Source organism: Pelobates fuscus, chromosome 12 (assembly GCF_036172605.1).
Source record: "Pelobates fuscus isolate aPelFus1 chromosome 12, aPelFus1.pri, whole genome shotgun sequence".
Lineage (NCBI taxonomy): Eukaryota > Metazoa > Chordata > Amphibia > Anura > Pelobatidae > Pelobates > Pelobates fuscus.
This window is the reverse complement of record NC_086328.1, coordinates 108,766,617-108,792,582: the sequence shown is the minus strand read 5'-3', so window position 1 is coordinate 108,792,582 and position 25,966 is coordinate 108,766,617. Positions and strand designations below refer to the sequence as shown.

At 40.5% G+C, this 25,966-nt stretch overlaps 1 protein-coding gene across 1 annotated transcript in view; it reads right to left on the bottom strand.

Annotated features, from left to right (window-relative positions):
- Window positions 1-25,289, bottom strand: part of PRMT3 (protein arginine methyltransferase 3) — an 87,962-nt gene extending 62,673 nt beyond the window's left edge. The window contains exons 1-9 of the mRNA XM_063438619.1: window positions 25,200-25,289; window positions 22,382-22,517; window positions 21,271-21,353; window positions 20,467-20,516; window positions 20,279-20,381; window positions 18,055-18,208; window positions 16,746-16,890; window positions 7,549-7,614; window positions 5,098-5,219 (exon numbers count right to left, since the gene is read on the bottom strand). Coding sequence (XP_063294689.1) covers window positions 5,098-5,219; window positions 7,549-7,614; window positions 16,746-16,890; window positions 18,055-18,208; window positions 20,279-20,381; window positions 20,467-20,516; window positions 21,271-21,353; window positions 22,382-22,517; window positions 25,200-25,221 — 881 coding nt within the window. The 5' untranslated portion in view covers window positions 25,222-25,289. The remainder of the gene's footprint in view (window positions 1-5,097; window positions 5,220-7,548; window positions 7,615-16,745; window positions 16,891-18,054; window positions 18,209-20,278; window positions 20,382-20,466; window positions 20,517-21,270; window positions 21,354-22,381; window positions 22,518-25,199) is intronic.
- Window positions 25,290-25,966: the final 677 nt, after the last annotated feature.

The following is a 25,966-nucleotide window of genomic DNA, read 5'->3' as shown; positions in this document are numbered from 1 at the left end:
TCTGATCATACAATGTTAATATCTGCCATGTTGCACCATATTGTTATTCCTTGAATAATCATACCTAACTTGACCATATGCCACACCAGCAGGATTACTAATGTTAAACCACAAAAACAAAGCACTTAGTTCATTTACAGGTGCCTGTGCACGTTGCACGTTGTAAACGCATCGTTAAACCTAAACATAGCCTGCATTCACACACTAGCTCTGGACACAGCGTAAAATGGTCATGACTAGATAGAAAAGCGTTGTTACAATGCGTTATGAGAACACCTAAGCAACTTAAACGACGAAAACTTAAAATGTCCATCATCTAACCTATCTTTACATAAAAAAAAAAAAAAATGTTAGATATACCATGTACCTCTGTTCAACTGTTTACATTACGCTGGAGGATTGCCTTTGGGGTACCTCACATGCGCCTGTTTAAAGCTTACACAATACAAAAATAAAGAATTAAAAAAAAAACAACAACAAAGTGCAATGGAACAAGGGACCTCATTACACCATAACCTTATAGCTGCAGTTATAATACACTGTGTGCTGGGAGACAGGGGACCTCCTTACACCATAACCTTATAGCTGCAGTTATAATACACTGTGTGCTTGGAGACAGGGGATCTCCTTACTCCATAACCTTATAGCTGCAGTTATAATACACTGTGTGCGGGAGACAGGGGACCTCCTTACTCCATAACCTTATAGCTGCAGTTATAATACACTGTGTGCAGGGAGACAGGGGACCTCCTTACACCATAACCTTATAGCTGCAGTTATAATACACTGTGTGCAGGGAGACAGGAGACCTCCATACACCATAACCTTATAGCTGCAGTTATAATACACTGTGTGCAGAGAGACAGGGGACCTCCTTACTCCATAACCTTATAGCTGCAGTTATAATACACTGTGTGCGGGAGACAGGGGACCTCCTTACTACATAACCTTATAGCTGCAGTTATAATACACTGTGTGCTGGGAGACAGGGGACCTCCTTACACCATAACCTTATAGCTGCAGTTATAATACACTGTGTGCTTGGAGACAGGAGACCTCCATACACCATAACCTTATAGCTGCAGTTATAATACACTGTGTGCTGGGAGACAGGGGACCTCCTTACACCATAACCTTATAGCTGCAGTTATAATACACTGTGTGCTTGGAGACAGGAGACCTCCATACACCATAACCTTATAGCTGCAGTTATAATACACTGTGTGCGGGAGACAGGGGACCTCCTTACTACATAACCTTATAGCTGCAGTTATAATACACTGTGTGCAGGGAGACAGGGGACCTCCTTACTCCATAACCTTATAGCTGCAGTTATAATACACTGTGTGCGGGAGACAGGGGACCTCCTTACTCCATAACCTTATAGCTGCAGTTATAATACACTGTGGGCAGGGAGACAGGGGACCTCCTTACTCCATAACCTTACAGCTGCAGTTATAATACACTGTGTGCGGGAGACAGGGGACCTCCTTACTCCATAACCTTATAGCTGCAGTTATAATACACTGTGTGCAGAGAGACAGGGGACCTCCTTACTCCATAACCTTATAGCTGCAGTTATAATACACTGTGTGCGGGGAGACAGGGGACCTCCTTACACCATAACCTTATAGCTGCAGTTATAATACACTGTGTGCTGGGAGACAGGGGACCGCCTTACAACATAACCTTATAGCTGCAGTGATAATACACTGTGTGCAGAGAGACAGGGGGCCTCTTTACACCATAACCTTATAGCTGCAGTTATAATACACTGTGTGCAGGGAGACAGGAGACCTCCATACACCATAACCTTATAGCTGCAGTTATAATACACTGTGTGCAGGGAGACAGGGGACCTCCTTACACCATAACCTTATAGCTGCAGTTATAATACACTGTGTGGAGAGAGACAGGGGACCTCCTTACTCCATAACCTTATAGCTGCAGTTATAATACACTGTGTGCAGAGAGACAGGGGACCTCCTTACTCCATAACCTTATAGTTGCAGTTATAATACACAGTGTCCTGGGAGAGAGGGGACCTCCTTACACCATAACCTTATAGCTGCAGTTATAATACACTGTGGGCAGGGAGACAGGAGACCTCCTTACTCCATAACCTTATAGCTGCAGTTATAATACACTGTGTGCTGGGAGACAGGGGATCTCCTTACACCATAACCTTATAGCTGCAGTTATAATACATTGTGTGCTGGGAGACAGGGGATCTCCTTACACCATAACCTTATAGCTGCAGTTATAATACACTGTGTGCTGGGAGACAGGGGATCTCCTTACACCATAACCTTATAGCTGCAGTTATAATACATTGTGTTCGGGGAGACAGGGGACCTCCTTACTCCATAACCTTATAGCTGCAGTTATAATACACTGTGCGCTGGGAGACAGGGGACCTCCTTACACCATAACCTTACAGCTGCAGTTATAATACACTGTGTGCAGAGAGACAGTGGACCTCCTTACACCATAACCTTATAGCTACAGTTATAATACACTGTGTGCAGGGAGACAGTGATAGGGGACCTCCTTACATTATAACCTTAAAGCTGCAGTTATAATACACTGTGTGCGGGAGACAGGAGACCTCCTTACTCCATAACCTTATAGCTGCAGTTATAATACACTGTGGGCAGGGAGACAGGAGACCTCCTTACACCATAACCTTATAGCTGCAGTTATAATACACTGTGTGCTGGGAGACAGGGGACCTCCTTACACCATAACCTTATAGCTGCAGTTATAATACACTGTGTGCTGGGAGACAGGGGACCTCCTTACACCATAACCTTATAGCTGCAGTTATAATACACTGTGTGCTTGGAGACAGGGGACCTCCTTACACCATAACCTTATAGCTGCAGTTATAATACACTGTGTGCTTGGAGACAGGAGACCTCCATACACCATAACCTTATAGCTGCAGTTATAATACACTGTGTGCAGAGAGACAGGGGACCTCCTTACTCCATAACCTTATAGCTGCAGTTATAATACACTGTGTGCGGGAGACAGGGGACCTCCTTACTACATAACCTTATAGCTGCAGTTATAATACACTGTGTGCAGGGAGACAGGGGACCTCCTTACTCCATAACCTTATAGCTGCAGTTATAATACACTGTGTGCGGGAGACAGGGGACCTCCTTACTCCATAACCTTATAGCTGCAGTTATAATACACTGTGTGCGGGAGACAGGGGACCTCCTTACTCCATAACCTTATAGCTGCAGTTATAATACACTGTGTGCAGAGAGACAGGGGACCTCCTTACTCCATAACCTTATAGCTGCAGTTATAATACACTGTGTGCGGGGAGACAGGGGACCTCCTTACACCATAACCTTATAGCTGCAGTTATAATACACTGTGTGCTGGGAGACAGGGGACCGCCTTACAACATAACCTTATAGCTGCAGTGATAATACACTGTGTGCAGAGAGACAGGGGGCCTCTTTACACCATAACCTTATAGCTGCAGTTCTAATACACTGTGTGCAGGGAGACAGGAGACCTCCATACACCATAACCTTATAGCTGCAGTTATAATACACTGTGTGCAGGGAGACAGGGGACCTCCTTACACCATAACCTTATAGCTGCAGTTATAATACACTGTGTGGAGAGAGACAGGGGACCTCCTTACTCCATAACCTTATAGCTGCAGTTATAATACACTGTGTGCAGAGAGACAGGGGACCTCCTTACTCCATAACCTTATAGTTGCAGTTATAATACACAGTGTCCTGGGAGAGAGGGGACCTCCTTACACCATAACCTTATAGCTGCAGTTATAATACACTGTGGGCAGGGAGACAGGAGACCTCCTTACTCCATAACCTTATAGCTGCAGTTATAATACACTGTGTGCTGGGAGACAGGGGATCTCCTTACACCATAACCTTATAGCTGCAGTTATAATACATTGTGTGCTGGGAGACAGGGGATCTCCTTACACCATAACCTTATAGCTGCAGTTATAATACACTGTGTGCTGGGAGACAGGGGATCTCCTTACTCCATAACCTTATAGCTGCAGTTATAATACACTGTGTGCAGAGAGACAGGGGACCTCCTTACACCATAACCTTATTGCTACAGTTATAATACACTGTGTGCAGGGAGACAGTGATAGGGGACCTCCTTACATTATAACCTTATAGCTGCAGTTATAATACACTGTGTGCGGGAGACAGGAGACCTCCTTACTCCATAACCTTATAGCTGCAGTTATAATACACTGTGTGCTGGGAGACAGGGGACCTCCTTACACCATAACCTTATAGCTGCAGTTATAATACACTGTGTGCTGGGAGACAGGGGATCTCCTTACACCATAACCTTATAGCTGCAGTTATAATACACTGTGTGCTGGGAGACAGGGGATCTCCTTACACCATAACCTTATAGCTGCAGTTATAATACATTGTGTGCGGGGAGACAGGGGACCTCCTTACTCCATAACCTTATAGCTGCAGTTATAATACACTGTGTACAGGGAGACAGGGGACCTCCTTACACCGAAACCTTACAGCTGCAGTTATAATACACTGTGGGAAGGGAGACAGTGGACCTCCTTACACCATAACCCTATAGCTGCAGTTATAATACACTGTGTGTGGGAGACAGGGGACCTCCTTACTCCATAACCTTACAGCTGCAGTTATAATACACTATGTACAGGGAGACAGGGACAGATGACCTCCTTACTCCATAACCTTATAGCTGCAGTTATAATACACTGTGTGTGGCAGACAGGGGACCTCCTTACTCCATAACCTTACAGCTGCAGTTATAATACACTATGTACAGGGAGACAGGGACAGATGACCTCCTTACTCCATAACCTTATAGCTGCAGTTATAATACACTGTGTACAGGGAGACAGGGACAGATGACCTCCTTACTCCATAACCTTATAGCTGCAGTTATAATACACTGTGTGCAGGGAGACAGGGACAGGTAACCACCTCCTTACACCATAACTTTACAGCTGCAGTTTTAATACAGTGTGCGGGAAGACAGGGGCAAAAATGAATACAAAATTAAATCAAATCCTGCCTGGAGTGCACCTACCTTATTATGTCCATCGCCTGATAAATAATATCCGATTGATCGACACCGATTACTTTCTTTGCTCCGGCTCTTGCTGCAAACATTGATAAGATGGCAGTGCCACAGCCAACATCCAGTACCACCTGCATTACAAAGGAAGATCATGGCATTAGTGGGGAATCCACATCCACGTCCCACGAAGACCAAAAACCACAAGATTTAAAACCATAGGAAGCTTTCATTGCAGAAAAGTGCCACCTTTACACTGGACATGCATACCTTCACTGTGGCCATTCTTTCTACTGTCATGTAACATGTTACCAGGGTAAAACACGTGCTACCAGGTCATACAAGACAGATTACAAATATACCAACACAACATCGCCATCTTTTAAAGGGGCAGGAAGACTGATTTTAGGATACCAGCACACTCTCAGATATTTTTTTACATACTACATTTACTGTGTTACAGGTACATTGTTTGCAGGTGTAAAAGCAACTTACTGCCCACCTACCTCTAGCTACATATATTGCTTACAGTATACAGAGAATACAGGGACTGTAAACGTGTAACGTCTTTTCGCGTTTTAATTTTTTGCAGATTTTCTCTCGATGCTCTGGATTCTTTTCTCTACTGTCCGATAAACCTGGGGGACTGAAAGTGTTAACAGACTTCTCTCGTCCCTCTGTGTGGTTGGAACGTGTTCTTGTGTAATGGAGGATTGCAGCAAGCATACTGCGGCGAGAGCAGATGAGAGCCCAGCACTGCATAGCTGGAGGTGTGGTCTGTCTACCACATGAACGTTATTTAAACAACATCCAGCCGCCAAAAATGCCGCAAACAGGGGTCTTCCTGCAGCAACGTGTAGGACCGATTTATGGTCACACAATGCAACGATATAACAAAACATACAACGTGTTACATAACAGAACACAATCTCTGCAGCTCAAAAATGGTTCCAAATGATTCATTTATATTAAGGGGTTAACCTAAAATATGCTTATTCAATATAAAAAAAAACTAAAATATGCTTATTCAATATAAAACAATCTAAAATATGTTTTTTTTTAAATAGCAAAGGAATTTTCTGATGTATAAATACATAAATCAGTAAAAGCACTTCACGTCACCAGCTTTCAACATTAGACTGAGGATTCTGCGATAGGGCAAAACAACAGTCTGAAAGCTTGTTACAAGGTAACTGTTCACAGGCAGATATACTTGAATTAGACAAAAACCGAGGCAAATCACTAGTATCGGTTCAATAAACAATCGGAATGTTATAATATAACCCTAGTTACGGACATCACATGAATATGATAATTAGAGTACATTTCAAAAGAATAACGATGATTAGAGTTATAATTATACAAAGGGATATAGAAAAGGGATTGTATCGAAAGAGGGTTTTAATTGAACATAAAAATGTGATAAGGGGAAAAAATATTTTACATATTATTAATAGTGCCAACATATGCCACAGAGGAGGGTTTCAAATATGTAAAACATTGTATATAAAATGCAATAGTAAGATCCTGATTATTTATAAATTAAAGAAACATTAAACAAAAGTAAAAAAGTTTTTAAATATTTAAAAGTATGTGTAAATGAAAATAAAACATTATATATATATATAAAATATATTTAGTTAATATAATCTGTGAATACTGACATAATATAATACTTATATTATAAATATCGGTGTGTACATATATTTGGTATACAATAGGATGTTACATTTTCTGATATCGTAAAAGCAAATTGTACATCATATACATATATTGCTTTTAAAATGTCTTGATTTTAAATTTATATTATTTCTACATAATAATTGGCCACGTAAATTGTGTAAGATGTATACATAACAAAATACCCACCATATAAAAAAAGATATTGATGATTTACTAAAATTACTTTAAGAATTAAAGAAATCTGTAAATACTTTTAAAATATTAATTGTAAACATACTGAAATTATCTGAACAATGATTTAGTAAGTAAAAAAAATAAAAATTTATTTTGGATAAACATACCTGGTAAAACACTATTCTTGGTACATGAGATTTGACAAATACATAAATATATAAAAACTCACACATGCATATTATAAAATACAAAAAATAAAAATAAATTTTACACTCAGTTATAATGTTCCAGGACAAAGGATTTTCAGTAGATTATCAGTTTCCTTCTGCATCCCAATCTGATTTACATTTATTTGTGAGTAGTGTTTAGTGCTGATCAGCAAAAACAGTTATCTCTACCAGACTGCAAAAAATCCAGTGTAAGTTTGGGTTGTCACATAAATAAACGACGACCAAACACTGAACAGTTTCGGCAATGACCCAGAGTGGTGTTATCAGAGCTTTACACTCCGAGGCATCTGACTCCCGCTCTCTGGGGTAAAACAGATGAAGAATATTAATTTATTTCTCATCGGGCACTGTCTGACTACCATGCAAAGCGACTTACCTTGTCCTTGAAAAGATGCTGGTTTTGATACATAAAATTCCGATATGTTTCTGTCCGAACGGTATCCTACAAATAAAACAAAAACACATTTAACAGGGACATGTTAATATGGGTTTCTTTATAAACTAACAGATACTATTTGAAATTAAATATAATAAGCCATATTTGTGATGCACATGAGGCTGTTGGGTATAATCAAACAAAATACTGCAAGTAATATATCGTGGAAAAATTCAAAAGTTAATGCAAAATTTGTCTTGTAAAAACTATGCAACAGAATTTAAAACGTGTTTAAATAATTTAAATTTAAAAACTTAAAAAAAAAAGCAAACTAAGCTAATAATACGTGCACATATATTTCATAAATTTGTATTTTATTTTTTTTTTAGAGAGGAAGCATAAAAATCCACATCATTAAGGAATAATAATTTTAAAAAAGTACATTATAAAATCCTTAGTGATGTTATGAAACAAAATACATTTTTATGCTTGCCCTCTTAAAGAAATACAAATTTACTAAATAAATGTACTTGTGATTAGTACTTAATGTCACAATAACAGACAATATTACATAATATTAGGTTATCAAGAAGTTGTTGTTTTTTAAATAGTTCCTTTTATTAATGATAAAGATAAGTAAATAAAAAAAAAATAGTATATTGTATTTATATTATATTATATTTACTTTTCCTACATTTCTTATTTCCTTCCAACCTGCGATATTTTTTCTTCTTTTTGCACAGATTGGACGTGTTACTTTTTTTACACAAAGAGAGAAACTCTTAATTACATGTAATGATTGTGTGGTTTCCATTGAGCGCAGATCATAGCCACTAAGTGATCGCCAGTGGTAATTAAACGCTAATACAATGCAAATTGAGTTTGTTATCTCAAGCGTGAAGCTTGCAAAGGTGATCTATTAAAATGACAAATCAAAGCTTTAAATCATTTCTGTCAGGCGGTTTTATTCCATCTGTGTGAATATATCTAAACATGTAGGTTTTTATGTTGTCTCGGGGAAAAAAAAGGCTCTTGCTGCACTCTCTTTCCCGACGTCCATTCCATAAGCAAAATCTGCACTAACTGGGATCTCAAAATACGACCTCAAGGGCCAAACCTTTAAATCTAGTAACTACAAAATAGATACAAAAGTATTTTATTTTATGCAAAATCTGTGGACCATCTATATTAAATGGTTCATCTGCTCGCGACCTCACAGATCTTAACAGGCGAATGATGCCGATAAGTACGGAAATATAATAAACGGAAAAGAAAATCAAACCAAAGTGTTGTACCCTTGTACCCTGATATAAAGTGATTATTATCTGTGAAATGTCCTAGTTTCACAATGACCCCTGAAAGATAATGCCAGAGTAGTGAGGAGTAATTCCATACGGCACAGGTTAAGGCAGTGATCAAAGCGCTTACAATCAAGGAGGAATTGGGCTAAGGGAAAAGAAGCACGATGCATTTCTGTATGGTGGACTGGTTCTACAGTTTTATCTTATGGAGTTAAATGGCGACAGGCAATGAATTGTAAGGGCCAGAGTGTAGTGTGTGCCAAGCCAAGACCACAAACACACGCATAAAATTGATTAAGTCAGGCTGATGATACGGTTCACAGAGAAGGCAGAACATTTCCCAGCTAGATGATCACCCGATTGATGCCGAAACCTTTGACTTATTTGGTAGTGGCGTCAGCAAATCTATTGGCTTTTTTTTTTATTTATTTTTTGCTTTTTTTATTGGCAGTTCAATCCAGGAATCGGATATGTAATCCCTTGGTTTGCAATGCGTACATTTTAAAGCGAGTTTCAGAGTGTGATAACCTAATGAAAAATTCTTGCTTGGACCCATCAAACTTTAACTTTAAGGTTCCAGTGCAATAGACGACAAAAACAGTTACGCATTAAAATAAATACAATTCTGCAAGGTAAGCAGGACAATGAAACACAGCAATATCTCAATTTGGTAAACAGCAGATTTAAAATTGACACTAAGTATCATAAACGGAGGAACATCACTTTGCACTATAACCACTGCAATATTGAAACATAGAAACATAGAATGTGACGGCAGATAAGAACCATTCGGCCCATCTAGTCTGCCCAATTTTCTAAATACTTTCATTAGTCCCTGGCCTTATCTTATAGTTAGGATAGCCTTATGCCTATCCCACGCATGCTTAAACTCCTTTACTGTGTTAACCTCAACCACTTCAGCTGGAAGGCTATTCCATGCACCCACTACCCTCTCAGTAAAGTAATACTTCCTGATATTTTTAAACCTTTGTCCCTCTAATTTAAGACTATGTCCTCTTGTTGTGGTAGTTTTTCTTCTTTTAAATATAGTCTCCTCCTTTACTGTGTTGATTCCCTTTATGTATTTAATATGATGTTGTGATCGTGGTGCAAAGAGTTGTAGGATGACATTGTTTTTGTCAGTTTTCCCTCTCCAGACACCCACAGCTCTCCACTGCTGCGAGATAATTAGAAATTTTATCTCTGTTATAAAACATACAGATCTGCCCAAATATGGACGGTAGAGATAAATTGTGATGACTGGGGTAAAATGGTTCTCATTCTAGATTAATATTTCCAAAAAAATGACTCTCTCTTCATTAAACTGTTATAGATGACTCACACCAAATAAGAACCTAGAGCTGCCAGGATACAAAATATAAAAATGACCTTTGTAGAACTATCTTAGCATATATTCGCACTAAATAAACTAAAATAAAAAGAATTGTGGCATAAAAAACAAATTGCAAAAATGTAGACTGAAAAAAACAAAATTAGAAAAGTTCTTCTCAACCCACCCATTCTTTTGGATCAATTCTCTACAATTTCCAATAAACAGAATTTGTAATGATGAAGCAATTTACCGTAGTCATGAAATCAGGATCTGAGAGAAGCCATTGTCTGCCTCTTCTCATCATACGTCACAAAGAAAAATAATTCACTATAAGGACAAGGTTTTCCAGAATTACGCACCGAGCGCATTGCATATCCCTACTCTCCAGATCATTAATTTCTCTTATTTATCGACTTCTTGAGAGGAACAAACACATGGTTGCAAACAAGAAAATGCACAGTTTTCTTCAATAAATATTGAGGGTTCCTTTCCAAACCCTTTTACCAAATGACTATACTACCCAAACCACATAGACTGCATACAAATATACAGCGTTATTAAATCACACAGCGCTATTAATCCCACTACCCAGAATCACATCACTCTGGTAATGCCACTACCCAGAATCACACCACTCTGTTAATCCCACTACCCACAATCACAACACTTTGTTGATCCCACTACCCAGAATCACACTGCACTATTAATCCCCCTTCCCACAATCACACTGCGCTATTAATCCCACTACCCACAATCACACCACTTTAATCCCACTTCCCACAATCACACCACTCTGTTAATCCCACTACCCAGAATCACACTGCGCTATTAATCTATTAATCCCACTTCCCACAATCACACCACTTTGTTGATCCCACTACCCAGAATCACACTGCACTATTAATCCCCCTTCCCACAATCACACTGCGCTATTAATCCCACTACCCACAATCACACCACTTTAATCCCACTTCCCACAATCACACCACTCTGTTAATCCCACTACCCAGAATCACACTGCGCTATTAATCTATTAATCCCACTTCCCACAATCACACCACTTTGTTAATCCCACTACCCAGAATCACATTGCGCTATTAATCCCCCTTCCCACAATCATACCACTTTGTTAATCCCCCTTCCTACAATCACACTGCGCTATTATTCCCACTACCCACAATCACACCACTTTGTTAATCCCACTACCCACAATCACACCCCTCTGTTAATCCCACTACCCACAATCACACTGCGCTATTAATCCCACTACCTACAATCACACTGCGCTAATAATCCCACTACCCACAATCACACTGCGCTATTAATCCCACTACCCACAATCACACTGCTCTATTAATCCCCCTTCCCACAATCACACTACGCTATTAATCCCCCTTCCCACAATCACACCACGCTATTAATCCCCCTTCCCACAATCACACCACGCTATTAATCCCCCTTCCCACAATCACACCACGCTATTAATCCCCCTTCCCACAATCACACCACGCTATTAATCCCCCTTCCCACAATCACACCACGCTATTAATCCCCCTTCCCACAATCACACCACGCTATTAATCCCCCTTCCCACAATCACACCACGCTATTAATCCCCCTTCCCACAATCACACCACGCTATTAATCCCCCTTCCCACAATCACACCACGCTATTAATCCCCATACCCACAATCACACCACGCTATTAATCCCCTTTCCCTCAATCACATTGCGATAATAATCCCACTATCCACAACCACACTGCGCTATTAATCCCACTACACACAATCACACTGCTCTGTTAATCCCACTACACACAATCACACTGCTCTGTTAATCCCACTACCCACAACGAGACTGCTCTGTTAATCCCTGTAACAAACGCTGGTATTGCAGGTACCCGTTCGCCTATTTTTTCCCGAACTGCTAGAGCTTGAGTGATTATAGCTCGCAGTTCATCTGGAGAAGCGTTCAAATCAACACCCAAATTACAGCCTCCAAGTATATTCTCCCAGCAAAGTACAGGTACCCAAACATCAGTCGAAACCAGATGAAGGGTATAACAGGAATGCTTTATTCAGGCTAACTGCCTGGCTTTCATGCAGTGAACAATGCACAGGGTTTCAGTTGACATATTCCAGGGGCATTCCCCACTGGACCTGAGAGGGAACAGTGACAAAATACATTCTGCAAATCCATTGGCTCTCAGGTCCAGGACACTCCTACATACTGGAGATAATTGAGTCAAGCAATTTACTAAACTCAATTATATCCCAACACAAAAAAACATGCATTTCCACTTTAGAAAGCACACCAAACTCCATGGGAACCCTACAAAAGACATATCCCCTGATAGCCCCCATCTGGGGGACCAACATATAAAAAATTACCCAGATCGGTTCAGGGGTTCAAAAGTTACATGAAGGTCTTAATTTGACCGACCGCACATGATGCTCCTGCCCAGAAGTAGTTCCATGAAATTAGGCTGTGCGGTCAGTCCATTTAGACAAGTACAAAAACCGAAATAATCCACAAATGGTTCCCCTGGCTCATACGTAGTGTTTGTTCCCCTACTTAGTGGGAACAATTTTACCAAATCGCGCTCTCCTGGCTGGTCTGGGAATGGAAGCAGGCGTTCATGAAGTTTGACCAGTGTTCGGGAAGTCAAGTGTCCGATTTTGGTTCCAAACACTCAACGACAAAGTACCGCGCTGCCTACTTTCATGCGGACAAGATGGCCGCCATTTTCTCTTGCACGTGGCGTTCGACTATACAAAAGGCGGCCACACAGGGAAAGCACTAAATTTACGGTTTGCTTTGAAGTAAACACGAAAGTACCAAATATCAGGGGTAGTTTCTTCACAATCCCACTACCCACAAACACAAGGCGTTGTTAACCCCACTACCCACAATCAGACTGCATTATTAAGCTCACTACACACAACCAAACTGCACTATTAAACACAGTACACACAATCACACTGCACAATTAATCACACTACACAAAACCACACTGCACTATTAATTCCACTACCCACAACCACACTGCACTATTAATCCCACTACCCACAATCACACTGCGCTATTAAGCCCAGTACCGACAATCACACTGTGCAATTATTCCCGGCACCCACAATCACATGGCACTGTTTAATTTCACTACCCACAATTACACTGCTCTATTAATCCCACTACCCACAATTACACTGCTCTATTAATCCCACTACCAACAATCACACTGTGCTATTATTCCCGCTATCCACAATTACACTGCGCTAATAATCCCACTACCCACAATCACACTACGCTATTAATCCCACTACCAACAAGCACACCACTCTATTAATCCCACTACCTACAACCACACTAGGCTAGTAATCCCACTACCCACAATCACACTGTTTGTGATTCTGCGCTATTAATACCCTTACCGACAATCATACTGAGCTATTCATCACACTACCCAGAATCCCACTAACCACAATCACACTGTTCTATTAATCCCACTAAGCACAATCACACTGCGCTAGTTAATCCTGCTACCCACAAAGACACTGCACTGTTAATCCCACTACCCACAACCACACTGCACTGTTAATCCAACTACACACAACCACACTGCACTATTAATCCCAGTACCGACAATCACACTGTGCTATTAATCCCAGCACCCACAATCACATGGCGCTGTTAAATTCCACTACCCACAATTACACTGCACTGTTAATTCCACTACCCACAATCACACTGCACTATTAATCCCACCCCCAATAATCACACTGTGCTATTGATGGGATACTATAGGCTCTAAAATAACTTTAGCTAAGCAGTCTTGGTGTATAGATTATGCAGTCTCACTGCTCAATTCTCTATTGAGTTGAATAACTTTGTTTATGCAGCCCTAGAGTCACATCTCACTGGCTGGGACTTATGCCAACTTCCTACACACTTACTGTAAAGAGAAAACCTCCTCTGTGTCATTTAAAAATGTGTACCTCTGGCTCTGTTAATAGCCTGGCAGAGTCTCCTGTGTGTTCAACATACAGAGCAATAAAAACGTCTAAAGTAAGTTACATCTGATTGAAAATTAAACTATATTGCTTTCATGCCGGCTGTGTCAGTCACAGTCAGGGGAGGTGTGACTATGGCTGCATTAACAGAAAAAAAGTGATTTAGCTCCTAAATGGCTGAAATTGAGCAGAGAGACTGCAGGGGCATGAACTATACACCAAAACTGCTTCAATAAGCTAAAGTTGTATTGATGCCTATATTATCCTAGTAATCACACTACGCTATTGTACCCACTACCCCCAATCACACATCGTTAAAGTCTTCACACAAGTTCACACAGCACTCTAAATCCATATAATCTCACAGCTCTAGAAACCCCTAGCTTTCCATATTCATACACTACTAAAAATCCCACCACTCAATAGGACACAGCTCTATACACCAAACCACCCATAATTACACAAAGCTATACAGTCCACCACTAATAATCATACAATACTCTAAATTACACAGGCATTCATGTTGTGCTTTAAACTCCACCTCTCAGGAGTGAAATTTATATCGTCCGACACCCAGGACATGTTGAACAGGAAGTTTTTTTGTTTTGTTTTTTATTCATTTGGTGACAGCGGATTGGTGCTTGGCAGGGAGTGTAGGTCCAGACTGGCCCCAAGGTGGCTGCTGTAGCTGGGGCAGGCTGCCACTTATATGGAGGAGCACAGAGCTGAAGGCTGCTGGGATACACTGTGACATCATATCCCGGCAGCCAACGTGGCAGAGAGAGCATGGGACAGGCTGCACACCCACTGCAGAACATCCAGGTCGCTGCCGGTAACCTGTGTGTGAGTGTCAGATAATGTGTAGTTTATGTGTGCACAGATACATTGCAATGGCTGTAGGAGTAAGGCAATATCTCACTCATCGCGAGATAAGGTCTAGGGAAGTTCCTACAATCTCACGGAATCTTCCATAGACATTAGTGTTGTCCGAGAATACACTGCTGATGTGGGTTCCTGGTGGAAGAAGCGTCAGTGACTGAACAAATAAAAAGCCGGTGTACAGTTACAGTAACTATAAAGCCCCATACCTGTACCTCTGAGCCACCACACACCAAGCAGTGATGTCCCCATCACTCTAGGCACCCAAACCACCTGATCCTTATAAAGACCTTCAAAAAAATGATGGTCTTCATGTCGGTGCCATCACATAGAGTAAAATGATACTGAAAGCTCTTAGTGCTCATAGGGATGCATTTAAATCAGCGCGACACGCGCCCCCTGTCCCCAGTATGCCAATCAAAGCCTTGGATTGGACAGAAGCACCATTTCTCTCTCTGTGGAGACTGACCCAGAAGTGGAATAAAGGTAAGTTTTATGGCATTATTAACTTCTGCGGGGGACTCAGTAATCATTTTAATAATTATTGAAAAAATATATATATTTATTTTTAACATCAGAGTGCTCCTTTAAATTACTCTAATATCTATTTCCCAGTTTTCCTCCACTTTTCAGATCGGAAGGAAGGATCAGGTAATCCTATAAACCTGGTCAAGAAACAAGCTCCATATTGAGCCCAATGTTCATTTATTTTACTTTTAGTGTGACGACCAGCAAGCGGTAGCTGTCCCGCCTCTACATTTTTTAACCCCCATATCTCTGAGGGTTTTTTAACCATTTGCACTGCAAGCAGACAGCGTGGCATATACAGCAGCCTTTAGTAAATTCGATTTTGTGTATTTGCCTCCATCTGGAGCAGATCTGGTACAAATCTGCTGTTTGATAAACATGCATATCCCATACTTTAAAGAATTGCTGTTTTTAAATCAGACACCAGATTATACCAAAATCAGAAGTTGGCTCATGTGGTGCCAATGACCACATTTCTACAGAATTTACCTAATAAACTGCAAATCTAGTGTAAATCCAATCATTTCAAAGTATTTTTTACACCAGGATCACATTTAGCGTTTAGTTAATGACCCTAAGGTAGCCAAGTAACCTTGCACTTCGACAGGGGCCTTGAAATGAAAAACGAGGGGGGATGTTCCACTGGATTTTGCAGATTCTGCTTCTGACTTTCCACATTGCACAATATGTCTGCCTTTAGAGAAGAACTGTATCCGCCTTTTGGCCACTATGTTAAGTGTCTGATGCAGTAAATGAATACAGCAGAAACTGCTATTATCTCCCCATAACTCTGTACATGTTTGATATTAAGTCACATAACAAAGGACCAAGCCTGAAATGTGATCAGCATTTGTGCCTGCGCTACAGCGTTCGTGCCCGCCACTTCATTGTTGCAGATAATTAATTAAAAGTGATCTGGGAAGGTGTGAAATGTTACATTAGTCAGAAACTGCTGAATTTGTGTAAGGGGGAACAGTTGACACTGCAGAAGACTTAAGGTAATTCTACAACAGTTGCAGACCTACCTTTTGAACTACCCTCCCCATCATTTTTATAGACAGATAAACACCAGCAGAGCACACAGGGCAGTTTGTATCAGTTGCCCCGCACATCTGTTTAATAATCACCCCTCCAGAAGCCCCTAACCTTCAGCATCTCCTCGTGTATTCCAAAGTGCCCATAGGAGCTAAAGTAAGCGCCATCTTCATCCTCATCCAGGTCTGCTACAGCCCCACTGGAAGACGAACAACGCCTGACATCTGCGTTCATCACAAAATCCTGTGCAAGTTGTCTGTAATCAATTTCAAACACACCCGTGAGACAGGTTCAGCGAACCATGGAAATGAATATACAGATGGGACTTGGTTTAAGGGGGAGCTCTCATGAGCAATGGCTCCCTCTACTGGGCAGAAATGTGCAGAACACCAAGAACTTACAATGTCATGCAAAGGTCAAGCCAGCTGTCATAATGGGACTATGCTGCTACTGGTTATTTTTATTTAGAAGTGCAAGGCAACTCATCTAACTGATCTTTAGAAAAAGTGGAACAGTAGAAAACAATTGAACTACAGCATCTAGACAACTTGCTGTGCCCATAAAGCACATGAATGTTGCATGGGCAACCTTTGACACTCCAGATGTTGTGGGCTACATCTCACATAATGCTCTTAACGCCTATAATGCTATCAAAGCATCAGGGGAGATGTAGTCCATGCCGCCTGTTATAGAGCATCATGATTGGCAGTTATGACTGAATAGATATATCTCCAAAAACAGAAAAGCCAAAAAATGAAAGAACTGTAATTTGTAAAAATGGATTTGTTTTCTTTATTATTATTTTTAATGTAAGGTTGTTGTTTTTTTTTTAGATATTTTTATGTATTCTCTATATATATATATTAGTATTATTATTATTTGCATTTATATAGCGCCAACATATTCTGCAGTGCTTTACAATATAATGAGAGGGGGGATGAGACAAACTATTACAAATTTTGACATGAACAATAGGTTGATGATCTCTCAGTAAAAAAAAAAAAAAAAAAAGGAATTTGACTAAAATGAAAGTTCATGGATTTCTTAAGTGTCAAAGAGCACATCTGATGGATCAGGTGACACATCGTGTGTTTGTTAAAGTGCTTTAGGGGTTGACCACGTGTCCCCCTTCAACCAATTCATAAACATGCAAATTTCAGGAGAATCCTGCACTTTTATGAATTGATTAAGGAATGCCCCTCCCCCTCTCCCCCTCTCCCAGCCAGAAGATTTCCTTGTATGTGTATGCACCGATTAGCCGAGTGTGCAGGAAGTAACAGACCATGCAAACTGCAAAACTTTCAGGACAATAATTATTTTTTTACACTAGGTTTTTGATTGAATTATCTACATAATGCAGTAAAAAAGGAAAAGGTGTTATTTGCAGGCTGGATGCCCCTTTATAATTTCTGTTACGTACCTCATTTTACCAAGGTCTTCTAAAGCCAGCGCTAAATTAGCCTCCGCTGCCTGCGCACGCTTCTCAGCATTCTGACAGCGATCACAGGCCGAGCAATCCCTTACGGACTCATCACTCACAGGTACATCCATGCTGTCCTCCAGATCATCTAAATCTAGGGAATGGAAACAGATAATAAATGGTAGGAACAAGAGGAGACGAGGAAGCGAAACTTAAACTGTAACATTGTGTCACAGACATCATGGTTACACCTGACAATTCTGTCTGGTTATCACTGTATCTAATCGCTGAGATGAGAGCTGTTTGATTGAATCAGGGCAGGCTGAATTTCAGACTACCTTGAATCTAATTTAAAGGATATATAGGTAAGTCCTCAGAAGAATACATGGATTTTGCACTCCAAATCTCCCCAGATAGACTCCGAGTATTCCTGCTAATCCCACCTGGGGGCATTTTGCTATAGTGAATAAACCCATATAAACCCATATAGCGTGAATTCAAAGGACATTTCGGATTTTAGGACAACAGACTGAATTAGGTGAGGTATGTGTGCAGTTCAGTTATTTGACCTAGAATTTAAAGAAACACTTTGAAATAAAGGTTCAGTAAAGTCACCATAACAACTTTAGCTTAAAGAAGCGGTTTTGTTGTATAGACCATGCCCCTGCAGTCTCACTGCTCAATTCTCTGCCATTTAGGAGTTAAACCACTTTGTTTATGCAGCCATCCCTGTGACTTACACAGCCTTCCTAAACACTTCCTGTAAAGAGTCATCTAGTGTTTATACTTCCTTTATTGCAAATTCTGTTTGGTTTCGAATTTCTGCTTATCTCCTGCTCTGTTACTAGCTTGCTAGACCCTGCAGGAGCCTCCTGTATGTGATTAAAGTTTAATTTACAGAGCAGGAGATAAAAACTTTTAAAGAAAGTTACATCTGGTTGAAAGTGAAACCATTTTGTTTTCATGTAGGCTGTGTCAGTCACAGCCAGGGGAGGTGTGGCTAGAGCTACAAGGAGAGAAACAAAAGTAATTTAATTCCTAAATGGCAGAGAATTGATCAGTGAAACGTCAGAGGCATGATCTATACACCAGAACGGCCTTATTAACCCCTTAAGGACCAAACTTCTGGAATAAAAGCGAATCATGACATGTCACACATGTCATGTGTCCTTAAGGGGTTAAGCTAAAGTTGTTTTGGTGACTACACTGTCATGTTATTCAAATGTCAGAAAATCTCAGTAAGTGACTAGGAAACTTTTCAGATTTTAGGCCAAAATATTCTAAATGGAAAAAAAATAGCTATTTTCCATCTCAGCTACTTAATAGTCCTTTTTATGTATTCCTGGGATTCAGTCTACGACACAATGTCATAATAACTTTATTATTTTCAGGGTTTGTTTGTTTATTCACAGACAAGTTTTTGATTCACTTTTATAACATCAAATTCATGATGGTGATTAAAAGATTCTCCAATCATCATTACCAACACACTGTAGTGGTATTATTGCCAGGAGTTCCCTGGACTAGTTCCCAAGTAATGGGGCAAACCAGTTAGCAGTTATTTTCCCACCTTTCTGGGTCCCGGCTTGGCTCCGGTGCTTGTGGTCTGTTGGCGCTTTTTTGGCTTCTTCACAGCCGCGGAAGACATGGTCGTCACCATTCATTGGCTGAGAGTGTCAGCTGATATCTCTCAGCCAATGACTGGCATTCTGAGCAATGAAAGTTGCACAGTATTGACATCAGCCACCCAGAACTCCAGACACCCCAATAACACTGCCAGAGGTACATTTACACCACAGACAGAAGAGGGCTTAAACTTTGAATGTGCATGCAGTGTTTCATAGTAAAAACACTGCATATACAGACTGCAGGCACCATGACCACTTCAAATCTCTGAAGTGGTCATGGTGTTTGGAGTAACCCTTTATATAAAGTGATCTGGAACATTCTGCAGACCCATACATTACTTATCACACATCTTACACTGAGTTAATGGTGTAGCCAGAATCAGGGTTTTTTTCCCCCCACAAGGCTTCACTAAAACAACGTTACTACCGCCATACATCATATGAGGGTTACTGGCATAGGTCTGCTCAACACTGAGAAAATAGGCAATAACAAACGGCCATAATCCTCCTGTAACTGGGTACAGATAATATTAACCATAATCTAAAAACATTATCCTAAGTAACCCTGTAAGTTTTATCACGTAAGAAACTCTTACCAAATTGAAGGAGCGCGTCGTCCTTTATAACAGGCATAAAGAATTCTTCGTTTAACCAGGGGACGGGGCCCTTGACATTGCTCAGAGACTCTGCACTGCATTTCTGTGCAAACACAATCAGCATGTAACTGCCGTCAGTAAACAGAGTACAATTACACAGAGGAACAAACACACAGACCTGTACTTACAGTGGATCGAATATAGTTAATCAGCTTAATGTATCCGTAGTCATCAAGACCTGAAAATATAAAACATTTACAATAGATCGTTAATTCTAGCAACATGGGCAAGCGGCACCTAGCAGTACTTTGTATATCAGGTTAAAAAGCAGAAAGGGGTCTGTTCATCAAACAGTGGATTGCAAGCCGAATTGCAAAACAGCTGATCTGTAAAAATTCTCTGTCCGCACTACTATCACAGTTTTGCAATTTTAGCCTCAAATATTTGAATTCAGTCTTCAAATCACAAGTGACTGTTTAGTGAATAAACAATAAAGTAGGCTTAGCACAAAAAAAGTAATGATCATAGCATTCCAGTATGGTAAACATGGAGTAAATGTATCAGTGACTCTCTGGGTGTCTGTTTGGGTATGAGTGAACGTTACGAAGTTTAGGATGAGTTAGGGCTTTGTAGGCTGGGGCGCAGTGTTAGAGCGCTGAAGACTGAGAATGTTGCATGCGGCTCTGGATTCTATTCTGGAACAAATAAGGAAGGCACTAGAGAGGTGGAGGCAGAAAGTAAACAAAGAGGGGATCAAGATGGATTGAAGACGGGAATCTACAGAAGAGGTAAAAGCCATTACCGCAGACTTAAGAGTAATAAGTATGGAAATTGGTATTTAGCTTGTATTTGGTTTGGAATATAAAGTAATTACATGTTATAAAATAGAATTTACTTATATCTTATCTGTAAAAAAAAAAATATGCCAAGAAATATTTAAAAAATAATAGAATATTAGTTCTTAGAAGAGTTACATGAAAACACGCACTCACCGTATTTCCTTACAAATGCACTAATATTAAAGTGATGATGCGATTTACAATGTGAAAAAGTCTCTTGTGCAGAATGATCCACCCTGTGGAGACAGGAGAGCTTTAAAAAGTTACCATGATCCTTATACATTGCACAACGTGGACAAAACATTAATCAGTAAATTACGTGCTGCAGTTTTATTAGTCCTCCGTATCAGACAGGAGTTCCAGTAAACTGGCTCATCTAAGGGAAATGTTTGGATGTGGTTTATTGGGAGATTGTCTGATATAAGGCTACAGAGGAATATTTATCACAAATGAACCCTCAAGAGCAAAGCTAAGGGCAGGGCACACCTAATTAACTGGTCATCAGAAATAATTGAAGATTGAAAAGAATAAAATTAATGATACATTTGCTTTCTGTGAACAATCATGGTCTCAAGACTTTGCTACTCCTTACTCAAACCTTCCTGACTCATACAGCCCATTTAAACTCTCAGTGCCTTTATACATTCCCCCTCCCAACTGTTCTCCCTCCCTAAATCCCCCTTCAACTGGCTCATCCCACCTACCTTTCCCCTCTTACTTGTGATGTAAGGACTGTTTTGCTCTGCTCTTCCACCCTAACTTCCCCCTCCAACTGCTCGTCCTGCCTTTCACCTCCACCTGCTCTGCCCACCTACCTTACCATTCCAAATGCATTCACTACCTACCATCCATCTCCAGCTGCTCTCATTCTGGCCAAAAATGGTCTATATATCAGATGTTTTAAAACTACAGCTTCCATGATGCTTTGTCATTCTAAAGGCTTTGTAAAGGTATGCAAAGCAGCATGGGAGTTGTAGTTCTACAACATATGGGGATCTACCTTTTGGGCACCCCAGGTATATATTAACTATATCTTTTTGTCTCTCTATTAGTCCAATGTTTTGTTTTAGGGCCCCTCTGTGGAAGAAATATTTGGATGTCTTAGTCATCGCACCCCAGAGTACAGCAGCCAGGCAGATGTGAGGTCAATGTAATCGCATTTGATAAAACCTTGTATTATTAAAGCCATCAAACCAGGTTTGTTGTCATGTCTCATTTTACTGGTGGAAACAAATATAATGCTGATGATATAATAATAAATTACCTATCACAGAACAAGCACTGAACCTCAATTTTAGACTCGCCATCCTCATCCTCCCAGGCTGCGTCATCCCCCCACGCAGCATCATCTCCACTGTCCGATAACTCGGGTAAATCATCACAGTCTTCTGTTCCAGGATCTTATTGTAAATACAGACACACAATTACTACACATGACAGATTTGTGGAGACACTTTCACCAAACCGTTTGTATATCCCTAAACAACTTAATTTATTTCCTTGAATTCAAACTGTTAACACAGACATGCCTATGAAATTAATATTAAATTGTCATAGATGAAAATTCTAACAGACAGGGAAGAATGACTGACTCAAACATATTAATTGTCAGCTTCTGAGAAAGAAAAAAAAACAGGTTATAAATCCTACCCCCAAAAAATATTTAGTTACCGGTACTTCCCTACCATTTAATCCTTAAGGTTTTTTTCCCTATTTCACAATGAAGAAAAAAAAAAAGCAGAACATTTGAAATATATCCAATGGCCAAAATCTGAATAGGATTCTGGATCATGAGTACAGAATTTGGACTAATTTGTTATCAAACATCAAATTAGTCCAAATTGTAGTTGGAATAAAAGGAAAAGCTCAGAATTAAACCATAAAATAATAATGGTGATTTTTTTTTTCCTGGATATTGCAGTTTTGAATGTCCATTTCAATCCAAAAGAATGTTAATAGAGACACACACGGAGTATAATTCAGAGGGCTGTTATACAGAGAAACTGAAAACCTATAACTAGCTAAGTTATCCAAATTTGTGTGTATATAACCTTAAAAGGACCTTCCTGCCCCAAACATAATTGGAACAAAGTTGTTTTGGTGCCAGGAGTTCCCATGAGCCAGCTTACTTTAATGGTTTAAAGGACCACTCTAGTGCCAGGAAAACACACTTGTTTTCCTGGCACTAGAGTGCCCTGAGGGTGCCCCCACCCTCAGGGTCCCCCTCCCGCCCGGCTCTGGAAAGGGGAAAAGGGGTAAAACTTACCTTTTTCCAGCACTGGGCGGGGAGATCTCTGCCTCCGATCCTCCTCCGTTCCGCCCCGTCGGCTGAATGCACACGCGCGGCAAGAGCTGCGCGCGCATTCAGCCGGTCGCATAGGAAAGCACGTCAGTGAGACAGCCACTAAAGGATTTGGGGGAAGGCTTAACCCATTAATAAACATAGCAGTTTCTCTGAAACTGCTATGTTTATAAAAATATGGGTTAACCCTAGCTGGACCTGGCACCCAGACCACTTCATTAAGCTGAAGTAGTCTGGGTGCCTAGAGTGGTCCTTTAAACCATTCATTATTGCAGTGCTGGTTAGCTCTATACTTTTTCCAAGGTTTGAAATAGGATGCCTCGGACAGGGGTACTAGTGATACAGAGAGTTGAGTGTCAGCTCAGTAGCTCCCCATGAGAAAAAGAAGCCTTTTGATGAATGGGGAGCTACTGATTAGCTTAGAGCAGTGGTTCCCAGCCCAGTCCACAAGTACACCCTAAAAGTCCAGGATTTAGGGATTACCCAGTAGTGGAGAAGAGAAAAAAAAAAAACACTTTGGACACATCAAGGTAATCCCCAAATCCTGGAATGGTAGGTGGTACTTGAGGACTAAAGCATCCACTAACGCTCTAAGCCAATCAGCAGCGCCCTTGTCCAAGGCTTTCTGTTTCAGACCTAGGGGGAAAAAAATGACCAGAGATAACTGGCACTGGATTCAACACTTTGTGGTTAAACTGTTAACAGTTTAACACCTAAAGGTAAGCCGCTACCAGGGACCTCTTGACACCATAACAACTACATTCCAATGAATTTATTATATAGTGTCAGATGGGTTCCTTTAATGGAAACACTTCACTGCTCAAAGTCTTGGGGGTGGGTATCTTTATACTATAGGATACTGTATTAAAGTGGGGTATTGTAACATGTAATTTTATACAGAAAGCATTGGGGTGGGTATCGTTATACTATAGGATATTACAGGGGGGGGATTGTAACATGTCATTTTATACAGAAAGCATTGGGGTGGGTATCTTTATACTATAGGATATTACAGGGGGGATTGTAACATGTCATTTTATACAGAAAGCATTGGGGGTGGGTATCTATATACTATAGGATATTACAGGGGGGATTGTAACATGTCATTTTATACAGAAAGCATTGGGGTGGGTATCGCTATACTATAGGATATTACAGGGGGGATTGTAACATGTCATTTTATACAGAAAGCATTGGGGGTGGGTATCTATATACTATAGGATATTAGGGGGGGGTTGTAACATGTCATTTTTTACAGAAAGCATTGGGGTGGGTATCTATATACTATAGGATATTACAGGGGGGATTGTAACATGTCATTTCATACAGAAAGCATTGGGGTGGGTATCTATATACTATAGGATATTACAGGGGGGATTGTAACATGTCATTTCATACAGAAAGCATTGGGGTGGGTATCGCTATACTATAGGATATTACAGGGGGGATTGTAACATGTCATTTTATACAGAAAGCATCGGGGGTGGGTATCGCTATACTATAGGATATTACAGGGGGGATTGTAACATGTCATTTTATACAGAAAGCATTGGGGGTGGGTATCTATATACTATAGGATATTACAGGGGGTGGTTGTAACATGTCATTTTATACAGAAAGCATTGGGGTGGGTATCGCTATACTATAGGATATTACAGCTGTCTTCTCCCTGTACAGCGCCGGGCACACTCTTTATCTGTGTATAAGGTCCGCCAGCCCCGCCCTTTCCCTTTACAAGGGCCGATACCCCCGTTATACGCGGCGCTCTCCCAGGACTCACGTGCTCCCCTGTGCAGCGCCATCTTGACAGGCCCCGCCCGCTGCCTGCTGGGATGGGGACCACGTGTCCCGGTTGCTATAGAGACCGAAGCAAAGCATCAGGAGACACTATTGCAAGAGCGGAGCATCATGGGAGTCAGTGTATGTCAAGTTCTATACACACAGAGACATAATCTATGAGGGACCCATAGACATATGGAAGGACCCTGTATTTTTTGAGGATAGGAAATTGCATGCTCACAGTGAGAGAGCTAGTTCCTATCCTGATAAAGGACCTTTATAGCTCCTGCTCACACAGATCCTTTACAGGGATAGTTTTTATTCAGCTAACAGTGATCTTTTACAAGGATACGAATTCCTAGTTTTTATACCACTAATGGACCTTTATTGATTGCAAACTTCTCAGCCAAAGGGAATGATTTTAACTTATGTGAAGCACAAGACAGCACGTACTGAGATCTGAGGCGCAATGTCTTTCAGCGCCACCTATAAAAATCCCGACACAGTGCCCTTTAACGTTACACCTGTGTGGTCTGTAATCAACCTTATGGTCTTTCTAACCATTTACTCACAACCAGTCTTCATCTGGGCTGCAGAAACTCCTGGCTGTCTGTAGAAATGTTGTAGAACGTTTGTAAAACTTGGTGTAGCAGAAAATGGCGCTGCCTACTAGTCAAGTATTAATTTATTACTAGTCAACCATGTGCTTTACAGATTAAATAGGTTTGGACATTTACAAAAATAAAATAAAATAAAAGGTTTATAGTC